This window comes from Bombina bombina, chromosome 7 (assembly GCF_027579735.1).
Source record: "Bombina bombina isolate aBomBom1 chromosome 7, aBomBom1.pri, whole genome shotgun sequence".
NCBI lineage: Eukaryota > Metazoa > Chordata > Amphibia > Anura > Bombinatoridae > Bombina > Bombina bombina.
In genome coordinates this window covers 175198795-175211567 of record NC_069505.1, presented here as the reverse complement: position 1 = coordinate 175211567, position 12773 = coordinate 175198795, and the positions used below count along the sequence as shown (strand labels likewise).

At 39.7% G+C, this 12773-nt stretch overlaps 1 protein-coding gene across 1 annotated transcript in view; it reads right to left on the bottom strand.

Moving 5' to 3' along the window:
• The window catches only part of CARS1 (cysteinyl-tRNA synthetase 1), a 163495-nt gene that overhangs the window by 2488 nt on the left and 148234 nt on the right, over window positions 1-12773 (bottom strand). Inside the window, 2 exon segments of the mRNA XM_053720430.1 lie at window positions 4602-4685; window positions 11930-11989. Of these exon segments, the coding sequence (XP_053576405.1) occupies window positions 4602-4685; window positions 11930-11989 (144 nt within the window).

Sequence of the window (12773 nt, the reverse complement as noted above, 5' to 3'; positions counted from 1 at the left end):
ATTTGGGCAAAGATTTCCGGGTGGAGTTCCCACTCCCCCGGATGGAATGTCTGACGACTCAAAAAATCCGCTTCCCAATTTTCCACTCCTGGGATGTGGATTGCAGACAAGTGGCAGGAGTGATCCTCCGCCCATTGAATTATCTTGGTCACTTCCTCCATCGCCAGGGAACTCCTTGTTCCCCCCTGATGGTTGATATATGCAACTGTCGTCATGTTGTCTGATTGAAACCTTATGAATTTGGCCTTTGCTAAATGAGGCCAAGCTTTGAGAGCATTGAATATCGCTCTCAGTTCCAGAATGTTTATCGGGAGAAGAGATTCTTCCCGAGACCATAGACCCTGAGCTTTCAGGGGTTCCCAGACCGCGCCCCAGCCCACCAGACTGGCGTCGGTCGTGACAATGACCCACTCTGGTCTGCGGAAGCTCATTCCCTGTGACAGGTTGTCCAGGATTAGCCACCAACGGAGTGAATCTCTGGTCCTTTGATCTACTTGAATCGTCGGAGACAAGTCTGTATAATCCCCATTCCACTGTGTGAGCATGCACAGTTGTAATGGTCTTAGATGAATTTGTGCAAAAGGAACTATGTCCATTGCTGCAACCATCAATCCTATTACTTCCATGCACTGCGCTATGGAAGGACGAAGAACAGAATGAAGAACTTGACAAGAGCTTAGAAGTTTTGATTTTCTGACCTCTGTCAGAAAAATCCTCATTTCTAAGGAGTCTATTATTGTTCCCAAGAAGGGAACTCTTGTTGACGGGGAAAGAGAACTTTTTTCTATGTTCACTTTCCATCCGTGAGATCTGAGAAAGGCTAGGACGATGTCCGTATGAGCCTTTGCTTTTGACAGAGACGACGCTGAATCAGGATGTCGTCCAAGTACGGTACTACTGCAATGCCCCTTGGTCTTAGAACCGCTAGAAGGGACCCTAGTACCTTTGTGAAAATCCTCTAAGCAGTGGTTAATCCGAATGGAAGTGCCACAAACTGGTAATGCTTGTCCAGAAAAGCGAACCTTAGGAACTGATGATGTTCCTTGTGGATAGGAATATGGAGGTACACATCCTTTAAATCCACCGTGGTCATGAATTGACCTTCCTGGATGGTAGGAAGGATCGTTCGAATGGTTTCCATTTTGAACGATGGAACCCTGAGAAATTTGTTTAGGATCTTGAGATCTAGAATTGGTCTGAATGTTCCCTCTTTTTTGGGAACTATGAACAGGTTGGAGTAAAACCCCATCCCTTGTTCTCTTATTGGAACTGGATGAATTACTCCCATCTTTAACAGGTCTTCTACACAATGTAAGAATGCCTGTCTTTTTATTTGGTTTGAAGATAATTGAGACCTGTGGAACCTTCCCCTTGGGGGTAGTTCCTTGAATTCCAGGAGATAACCTTGAGAAACTATTTCTAGTGCCCAAGGATCCTGAACATCTCTTGTCCAGGCCTGAGCAAAGAGAGAAAGTCTGCCCCCCACCAGATCCGGTCCCGGATCGGGGGCCATCCCTTCATGCTGTTTTGGTAGCAGTGGCAGGCTTCTTGGCCTGCTTACCCTTGTTCCAGCCTTGCATCGGTCTCCAGGCTGGTTTGGGTTGAGAAGTATTACCCTCTTGCTTAGAGGATGTAGAAGTAGAGGCTGGTCCGTTTCTGCGAAAGGGACGAAAATTAGGCTTATTTCTAGCCTTAAAAGACCTATCCTGAGGAAGGGCGTGGCCCTTTCCTCCGGTGATGTCTGAAATAATCTCTTTCAAATCAGGACCAAACAGTGTTTTTCCCTTGAAAGGGATGTTAAGCAATTTTGTCTTGGAAGACACATCCGCTGACCAAGACTTTAGCCAGAGCGCTCTGCGCGCCACGATAGCAAATCCTGAATTTTTCGCCGCTAATCTCGCTAATTGCAAAGCGGCATCTAGAATAAAAGAGTTAGCCAATTTAAGTGCATGAACTCTGTCCATAACCTCCTCATACGAAGATTCTTTATTGAGCGACTTTTCTAGTTCTTCGAACCAGAAACACGCTGCCGTAGTGACAGGAACAATGCATGAAATTGGTTGAAGAAGGTAACCTTGCTGAACAAACATCTTTTTAAGCAAACTCTCTAATTTTTTATCCATAGGATCTTTAAAAGCACAACTATCTTCTATGGGAATAGTAGTGCGTTTGTTTAGAGTAGAGACCGCCCCCTCGACCTTAGGGACTGTCTGCCATAAGTCCTTTACAACATCAGGTTCAGCTTGTTGAGAAATTTTTCCTGAATCTGAAATTTCTCCCTCAGACAAAACCTCCCTCCTGGCCCCTTCAGATTGGTGTGAGGGTATGTCAGAAACGTTATCATCAGCGTCCTCTTGCTCTTCAGTGTTTAAAACAGAGCAATCGCGCTTTCTTTGATAAGTAGGCATTTTAGATAAAATATTTGCAATAGAATTATCCATAACAGCCGTTAATTGTTGCATAGTAATAAGTATTGGCGCACTAGATGTACTAGGGGCCTCTTGTGTGGGCAAAACTGGTGTAGACACAGAAGGGGGTGATGCAGTACCATGCTTACTCCCCTCATCTGAAGAATCATCTTGGGCACTATTATTATCTGTGGCATCATTGTCCCTACTTTGTTTGGACACCATGTCACAATTATCACATATATTTAAATGGGGAGACACATTGGCTTTCATACATATAGAACATCGTTTATCTGATGGTTCAGACATGTTAAACAGGCTTAAACTTGGCAACAAAGCACAAAAAACGTTTTAAAATAAAACCGTTACTGTCACTTTAAATTTTAAACAGAACACACTTTATTACTGAATATGCGAAAAAGTATGAAGCAATTGTTCAAAATTCACCAAAATTTCACCACAGAGTCTTAAAGCCTTAAAAGTATTGCACACCAAATTTGAAAGCTTTAACCCTTAAAATAACGGAACCGGAGCCGTTTTTACATTTAACCCCTATACAGTCCCAGGAATCTGCTTTGCTGAGACCCAACCAAGCCCAGAGGGGAATACGATACCAAATGACGCCTTCTATAAGCTTTTTCAGTGGATCTTAGCTCCTCACACATGCATCTGCATGCCTTGCCTTCCAAAAACAACTGCGCATTAGTGGCGCGAATATGAGGCTCTGCCTATGACTAGAGAAGGCCCCCATCTGAAAAAGGTGTCCATACAGTGCCTGCCGTTTTTTAACAACAATCCCCAAGATTATAATAACTATAAAGAGCTATAATCTGTCAAATATGCTTAGCAAAGTAATCGTTTTAGCCCAGAAAAATGTCTACCAGTTTTTTAAGCCCTTATAAAGCCTTTATTCTTTTACTTAATCTAAGAAAATGGCTTACCGGTCCCCATAGGGAAAATGACAGCCTTCCAGCATTACCAAGTCGTGTTAGAAATGTGGCCAGTCATACCTCAGGCAGAAAAGTCTGCTAACTGCTTCCCCCAACTGAAGTTACTTCATCTCAACAGTCCTGTGTGGAAACAGCAATCGATTTTAGTAACGTTTGCTAAAATCATCTTCCTCTTACAAACAGAAATCTTCTTCTCTTTTCTGTTTCAGAGTAAATAGTACATACCAGCACTATTTTAAAATAACAAACACTTGATTGAAGAATAAAAACTACATTTAAACACCAAAAAACTCTTAGCCATCTCCGTGGAGATGTTGCCTGTGCAACGGCAAAGAGAATGACTGGGGTAGGCGGAGCCTAGGAGGGATTATATGACCAGCTTTGCTGGGCTCTTTGCCATTTCCTGTTGGGGAAGAGAATATCCCACAAGTAAGGATGACGCCGTGGACCGGACACACCTATGTTGGAGAAAAGCTTGTTAAAGTGAATGTAAATTTTGATGATAAAGTGCCCGGTTTTTAAAAATTTGATTAAAAACAGGGGCACTTTAATTCATCAAAATTTACATTTACTTACCTTTTAATCTTGACAGCTGCTCCAGCTTTCCCCCGGTCGCAAGACTCTTCAGGAATGACGGATCAGTCATTCTCCAATCACGGCTCTCCCCGGGGAAATCAGTGTCTGATTCAACGCCGTGATTGGAGGAAGCCGGATTCCTCATTTTAGACCCAGGAAGAGGCTTTGCGACGGGCAGAGGAAGTGATGCAACGGCTGTCAAGATTAAAAGGTAAGTAAATTTTGATGAATTAAAGTGCCCCTGTTTATAATCGAATTTTTTAAAACCGGGCACTTTATCATTGAAATTTACATTCACTTTAAATTTAAAATGAAACTAATGCAGTTATGTACTTCCTTGTAATGCTTATTCGCAGGAAGAATAAATCTGATACTATTGTAATAGGTTCAGCTGGAAAAAAAATACTTTTATGTAGACACTACATAGCAAATGTTTAAATAATGTTATTTACTATAATATAATATATCTCTTTAAAGGGATACTAAAGACAAATTTTCCTTTCATTATTCAAATAGAGCAGCAATTTTAAGCAACTTTCTAATTTATTCCTGTTATCAATATTTCTTCGTTCTCTTGCTATCTCTATTTGAAAAGAAGGAATTTAAAGCTTAGCAGCTGGCACATTTTTTGTCCAAAGCAAGCAAGTATATTAACATGTGAACTTACTGTTTCATCAAACTTGGAATATTTGTCAGTTTCAGATTTAAACATTTCACTGGGACAGACCTTCATCTTTGCAAGTTTTGCTGCCTGTATAATATAATGGAAAATAAATTATAATCGGTACGATGTGCAAAAACAAAATTTATGCTTGGCTGATATATTTTTTTTCTTTACGGACATGGAAAGTCCACAACGTCATTCCAATTACTAGTGGGATATTCACTCCTGGCCAGCAGGAGGAGGCAAATAGCACCACAGCAAAGCTGTTAAGTGTCACTTCCCTTACCCATAACCCCCAGTCATTCAGATGAAGGGAAATGTAAAAAGAAGATAACACAAAGGTGTAGAGGTGCCTGAGGTTTAACAAAAAATACTGTCTAATTAAGAGTGGGGTCGTGGACTCTCCATGCCCAGAAATAAATAAATTTATCAGGTAAGCATAAATGTTGTTTTCTTTCCTAAGACATGGAGAGTCCACAACGTCATTCCAATTACTAGTGGGAACCAATACCTAAGCTAGAGGACACGGAATGAACAGGGAGGGAGAACAAGACAGCAGGACTAAACCGAAGGCACCACCGCTTGAAGAACCTTTCTCCCAAAAGAAGCCTCAGCCGAGAAAAAAGTATCAAATTTGTAAAATTTGAAATAAGTACGCAGAGAGGACCAAGTTGCAGTCTTGCAAATCTGTTCCACAGAAGCTTCATTCTTGAAAGCCCAAAAAGAGGAGACAGCACTAGTGGAATAAGCCATAATTCTCTCAGGAGGCTGCTGTCCAGCAGTCTCATAAGCAAAATGAATAATACTTCTCAACCAGAGGGAAAGAGAAGTAGAAGAGGCCTTCTGACCACTATGCTTTCCTGAGAAACAAACAAACAGGGCAGAAGACTGGTGAAAATCCTTAGTCGTCTGTAGATAGAATTGTAGAGCGTGCACAATATCCAAGTTTTGCAACAGACGTTCCTTTTGAGAAGAAGGATTAGGACAGAGAGAAGGAACAACAATTTCCTTAATAATATTTCAATCCGAAACCACCTTAGGGAAAAACCCCATCCTTATCCACATGAAAAATAAGTTAAGGAGAATCGCACTGCAGAGCCGAGAGTTCAGAAACTCTGCGAGTAGAAGAAATAGCAATAAGAAACAAAGCTTTCCAAGATAACAACTTAATATCTACAGAATGCGTTGGCTCAAACCTGCAGCAAAACTCTAAGAAAAAGGTTAAGACTGCAAGGAGGAGCAACAGGTTTAAACACAGGCCTGATTCTGACCAGAGTCTGACAAAAGATTGAACATCTGGTACGTCCGCCAGACGTTTATGTAAAAGAATAGATAAAGCAGAATTCTGACCTTTCAGAGAACTGACAGACAACCCTTTCTCCAGACCTTCCTGGAGAAAAGACAAAATTCTAGGAATCCTAACCCTACTCCAAGAGAAGCCCTTCGATTCACACCAATATAAATATTTACGCCATACCTTATGGTGAATCTTACGAGTAACAGGCTTGCAAGCCTGAAGCATGGTGTCAATGACTGACTCTGAAAAACCACACTTAGTCAGAACTAAGCGTTCAATCTCCATGCATTCAGCTTCAGAGAAACAAGATTTGGATGTAGGAAAGGACCCTGAGTTAGAAGGTCCTTCCACTCCAGCTCCAGGAAACATCTTTTTAAAAATGGGAGAAGGGTATCCCTGGCTTATTCTACTCCTGTGAAATGATCTCAGACACACGGTCTGGAACAGGAAACACTTCCACAGAGGAAGGAACATCATAGTATTTATTAAGTTTACTAGATTTCTTAGGGTTGACTGTGACAGAAGAATCGGAGTCGTCCAAAGTAGCCAGTACCTCCATTAAGAGTGCACGGAGGTGTTTAAGCTTAAACCTGAAGGATACCTCTTCAGAGTCAGTTAAAGAAATTATACTGTCCGAATCTGAGATTTCACCCTCAGAAGCTACCGAGGTATCCTCCTCATCAGACTTAGGATGGAGGTCAACCTTCGCGGCAGCAGAGGCGACAGACACCTTACTATCAGAAAAATGTTTAGATTTCCTCTTGCGCTTTCCCAACATGGAAAAAGCAGATAATGCCGCAGATACTGCAGAAGATATCTGTGCAGCAAAATATACAGGCAAATATATGCCTCCAGGAGGCTGAGAGGAACCGCGGCTTGGGATGTTTGAGGAGAAAGCTGCAGCATAACCGGAACAGCATTATCCTGGGAGACAATAGGCTCAGAGGGCAAAAATTTATCTTTACACTCTAGCATTCTAGCTAAACATGTAGCACAAAATTGAATAGGCAAAACAATTTGGGCCTCCAGACATAATAAGCATCTATCAAAAGAAACAGATTCTTGTTCTACGTCCATAGCTTGCAAAAAAATTAAAACATTTTTTGTTGAAAATAAAGACTACTATCACTATAAGAAGAGGCTTTATTCCCTCAAAGCGTTAAAATTAAGGGTGCTCTACCGCAATTCTAGAGGATCCACAAGTCGTTGGAAAATTAAATGACCGGCAAACAGGAACTGCGAAGCAACTAAAAATGCATGTTCCCTGCAGAGTAAAATAGAAATAAAAGCTGTTTGCAGCTCCCGGTCAAATATATAAGACAGCGTTATATCTCACTGTACAAGCCTTCAAACAACATGCCCCAAATAAAACTTTGCCACACTACAAAAGTAAAAAATAAGAGCCACAGAGGAAAAGTCCCCAAATAAAGGGAAGATTTAACCCCGTCTCCACATACATATGTAAGGAGGATAGGTGAGAATTGGCGCTTATATCAACCCTAATGCCAAGTATAGAAGGGTCTCTCTCTAAGAACCCTGAGGAGGATAGTAGAATAATTTAAGCGGAAATACTGGCGCTGAAAGCAGGGTAGTACACAAATACAATATACGGGTAACCTAAAAGGGTCTACCTTAGCAGAAATATAATCGTAATAAAAGTTAATAAATGGTGATAGCCTAATATATATCTTAAAAAATATATTTAATAGTGTAAAATTACAATACAATCAAGATTATAAAATCAGTGTTAATAAAATCAGTACATATATACTAAAAAGTAATCAAGCTAATGGGCGAGTGGGGTACCTTGTGCTCCACAGATTAGCGCAAGGTACCTCACTCGCCCATTAGCTTGATCCAATGCTATTAGTATGATCATCTAGTCACGAGTGTTTTTGTTCACTATAGTGCACTTTCAGGTTAATACTGCTTTAACCCCAGGTTAATACTGTTTTAACCCCTGGTTTTTACACTGGACGTCCAGTTATTAAGTCTGTTTGTATTGCTATTTGTTTTTATTTATACTGTTTGAATATCTCTGCCCTTTTTATACTTATATTTATTTGAGTATAGTTTTCTTCTATCCTCAATCACAGTATATATATATAGATTTGTGGTTAATCTTTCCCCTTTCTGTATGTTTTTTTCAAACTAATTTAAAGGGCCCCATTAATTACTTTTTAGTATATATGTACTGATTTTATTAACACTGATTTTATAATCTTGATTGTATTGTAATTTTACACTATTAAATATATTTTTTAAGATATATATTAGGCTATCACCATTTATTAACTTTTATTACGATTATATTTCTGCTAAGGTAGACCCTTTTAGGTTACCCGTATATTGTATTTGTGTACTACCCTGCTTTCAGCGCCAGTATTTCCGCTTAAATTATTCTACTATCCACATACATATGTGCCTGCCCCAGCAAATCCTATGCATAAAGGATTATCCTGACCCAATATTCTGCAGTAAACTATTTTCCTGAAGTGCAAGTCTCCAACACCTAGAAGACAAAAGCACTTGCCTGCAATCTAGCTGTCCGGCAGGAAGACAGCTCACCAGGTGTGAAAGGACACGTACTCCTTACAGAGACCTGTGGAAAAAGAAAGAACAGAGTAACCAACTCTGGCTTTCTATGATTAGGGCAGCATATATGTTAGGAAAACAAATTAATGACCACCTTACCACTTCCTAACTGCTTAAAAGTCACCACTACTCTTACTCAAGAGATTGACGTGGACACAGCTAAACCCAAATCCTTGCTTGCAGAGAAAAGTAACTCAAAAAGGAAAAATATCTTCAGACACCGAGCTTCACCTCCTTCATTGACAGAGGCAAAGAGAATGACTGGAGGTTATGGATAAGGGAAGTGACACTTAACAGCTTTTCTGTGGTGCTCTTTGCCTTCTCCAGCTGGCCAGGAGTGAATATCCCACTAGTAATTGGAATGACATTGTGGACTTTCCGTGTCTTAGGAAAGAAATGTAATTTTGTCATCATAGAAAAAAAAATATTTGTTCTACTAAAAATGGTCAAAATATTTACAAAATCAGCTTCGTAGTTAGTTACTTATACAGTATATAACAAGGTATATTTTGAACAATTATTTTTTGCACAAATAAAAAAAGTCTGCCAAAAATGTACAGGCAAAAGAAACCCCTACTATTAATTGTCACAAACAAAACGTGCATCACTATGACAAGATGGTTCTATTCACCTTCTAAGGAATTATACAGAAATACAGATTGCAACAAACCCAAAAAGGCTGCAGCCACTAGGTTATGATTTTCAGGACACAACTGTAAACCTCAATTAGTCTAACATGTTTAACCCCTTAATGACCACAGCACTTTTCCATTTTCTGTCCGTTTGGGACCAAGGCTATTTTTACATTTTTGAGATGTTTGTGTTTAGCTGTAATTTTCCTCTTACTCATTTACTGTACCCACACATATTATATACCGTTTTTCTCGCCATTAAATGGACTTTCTAAAGATAACATTATTTTCATCATATCTTATAATTTACTATAAAAAAAATTATAAAATATGAGGAAAAAATGGAAAAAAAAACACACTTTTTCTAACTTTGACCCCCAAAATCTGTTACACATCTACAACCACCAAAAAAACACCCATGCTAAATAGTTTCTAAATTTTGTCCTGATTTTAGAAATACCCAATGTTTACATGTTTTTTGCTTTTTTGTAAACTATAGGGCCATAAATACAAGTAGCACTTTGCTATTTCCAAACCATTTCTTTTCAAAATTAGCACTAGTTACATTAGAACACTGATATCTTTCAGGAATCTCTGAATATCCATTGACATGTATATATTTTTTTTTAGTAGACAACCCAAAGTATTGATCTATGCCCATTTTGGTATATTTCATGCCACCATTTCACCGCCAAATGCAATCAAATACAAAAAATCGTTCACTTTTCACAAATTTTTTCACAAACTTTTGGTTTCTCACTGAAATTTTTACAAACAGCTTGTGCAATTATGGCATAAATGGTTGTAAATTCTTCTCTGGGATCCCCTTTGTTCAGAAATAGCAGACATATATGACTTTGGCGTTGCTTTTTGGTAATTAGAAGGCAGCTAAATGCCACTGCGCACCACACGTGTATTATGCCCAGCAGTGAAGGGGTTAATTAGGGAGCTTTTTGGGGTAGTTTTAGCTTTAGTGTAGTGTAGTAGACAACCCCAAGTATTGATCTAGGCCAATTTTGGTATATTTCATGCCACCATTTCACCGCCAAATGCGATCAAATTAAAAAAAACGTTAAATTTTTCTCAATTTTAGGTTTCTCACTGAAATTATTTACAAACAGCTTGTGCAATTATGGCACAAATGGTTGTAAATGCTTCTCTGGGATCCCCTTTGTTCAGAAATAGCAGACATATATGGCTTTGGCATTGCTTTTTGGTAATTAGAAGGCCTCTAAATGCTGCTGCGCATCACACGTGTATTATGGCTAGCAGTGAAGGGGTTAATTATGTAGCTTGTAGGGAGCTTGCAGGGTTAATTTTATCTTTAGTGTAGAGCTCAGCCTCCCACCTGAAACATCAGACCCCCTGATCCCTCCCAAACAGCTCTCTTCCCTCCCCCACCCCACAATTGTCCCCGCCATCTTAAGTACTGGCAGAAACTCTGCCAGTACTAAAATAAAAGGTATTTGGCCCTTTTTTTTTAAAAAAAAAAGAAGAAGCATATTTACATATGCTGATGTGTAGGATCCCCCCTTAGACCCCAACCTCACTGATCCCCCACCAAACAGCTCTCTAACCCTTCCCCTCTGCCTTAATGGGCGCCATCTTGGGTACTGGCAGCTGTCTGCCAGTACCCAGTTTTGTACAAAATGTGGCTTTTCTTAAAAAAAATTCCCTTTTCTGTAGTGTAGCTTTCCCCCCCCACCAAGACCAACCCCCAACCCCTTCCAGATCCCTTCGATTAAATTTATAATGCTGAAAATGTATTATTATTTTTTTACTTTGAACTTTTTTTTTTCTGTAGTGTAGCGGTTCCCACCCGCTCCCGCCCGTGCACGAGCCCCCCCCCCGTGCACGCGCGCGCCCCCACGCGCGCCCCCGTAGGTCCCACCCCCCTCCACTCCACACACAGCATCGATGGCCGCCCACCCGCCTCCCACGTAAGCTCCCACCCGCCAACGATACCGGCCACCGATGTCCGGTGCAGAGAGGGCCACGGAGTGGCTCTCTCTGCATCGGATGGCCAAGGGGGGTTATTACAGGATGCCTCCATATCGAGGCATCACTGCAATAACCGGAAAGCAGCTGGAAGCGAGCAGGATCGCTTCCAGCTGCTTTCCAGACCAAGGACGTACGCCACACGTCCTCGGTCATTAACTGTATTTTTTTTGAGGACGTGTGGCGTACGTCCTTGGTCGTTAAGGGGTTAATGAATCTGGAGTGTAAAGTGGACCAGTTGATGATCTGCCTTAGGAGCTTGTTTGACAGTTTATATGCACATCACTTGTAAATTTGACTAAACTGGGGGTCCTTAAAGGGCTATGAAACCCAAAATGTTTATTTCATGATTCAGATAGAGCATGCGATTTTAAACAACTTTCTATTTTACTTATATTATGCATTTTTCTTTGTCTGCTGGTATCTTGTGTTGAAAAGCAGGGACGTGTGATTAGGAATTTGTTTGGATTTTCATATCCCTTTAAGATACAAAAGAAGATAAAAATGTTGTGTCACATCTGAACCTGACATTATGAAGGTAGTTGTAACACCTAGAACCAAGAGAATTGTATTACCTAGAACAAGATGGGTTTGCATTACCTAGAACAAAGAGAGGTGCAATACATAGAACCATGAAACGTGTAATACCTAGAACTATGGAAACAGTGGAACTGTACTCAGCCTCCTAATCTAAACGCTCAAACTTTGCTTTTGTTTGTTTTGTTTTTTACAAATCTTTGCTTTTTATTCTATTTTATTACACATTTTCTGCTACATCACAGGACATACTGTGATATTTAGAAATATACCTCCTGCTCTTGTTTTTTTCTTGCTGCTTCTTCCTTTTTCCTTTTCTTCTCTTCTTCAACCTATAGAAGGAACATACATTGGCGAAAAAAACCTTTATTTTAGACATTGTTGAAACAAAAAAAAATACAATGGAGGCTAAAAACCCAGGTTCATAACATTTTGCCAACTGTACATTATTTATGGTAAGATAGGACAAGAAGAAAATGTTTTAAAGCATAAGAGACTTTTATTAGTGCACTATAGCCTATAGAAAACCTCACAAAGGGTTTAGGGGCAGCAAATGAAATGCTGGTGCTGGGCAGCATATGTGTGTAGTAATGAAAAAAATACATACATCCCTGTTTATATTAATACAGAAGAATTTGAGAACCTGCTCCTAAGAGATCAGGATTAGAAAATATAATTCTATGTAAACTGAAGTGCTGTATTTGTCTCTTGTAGAATGCTTAAAGATGAGATTTGTATCTATGCCTCAGTCCCTTGCATGTTTAATAGCTAAGTACGTACTGAGCAACATTACTTAGCCAATGTGGCTAAAAATGTTTTTCAGTAAGAGATTATTGCATATCAGGCATGTAGCTAGTTACACACAATATATTCTGCAGTACAATTGTACAATAACAAATAATTTGTGTGAATGCGGAGAGGTGGGTTATGTAATATAATATTATCTACAAATGATTATATATTAACATTATGGTCTGATAAAATTATTTTGTTGTTTATTTAACTATGTCATGCAGACAATTTGAATAAGCCGGCAGCGGCTGGTGCCTATGCACTACTGAAACTGTACGTCTAATGTGAGTAAGGAACAAAACTTAATACATTGCTGCTAGCCGC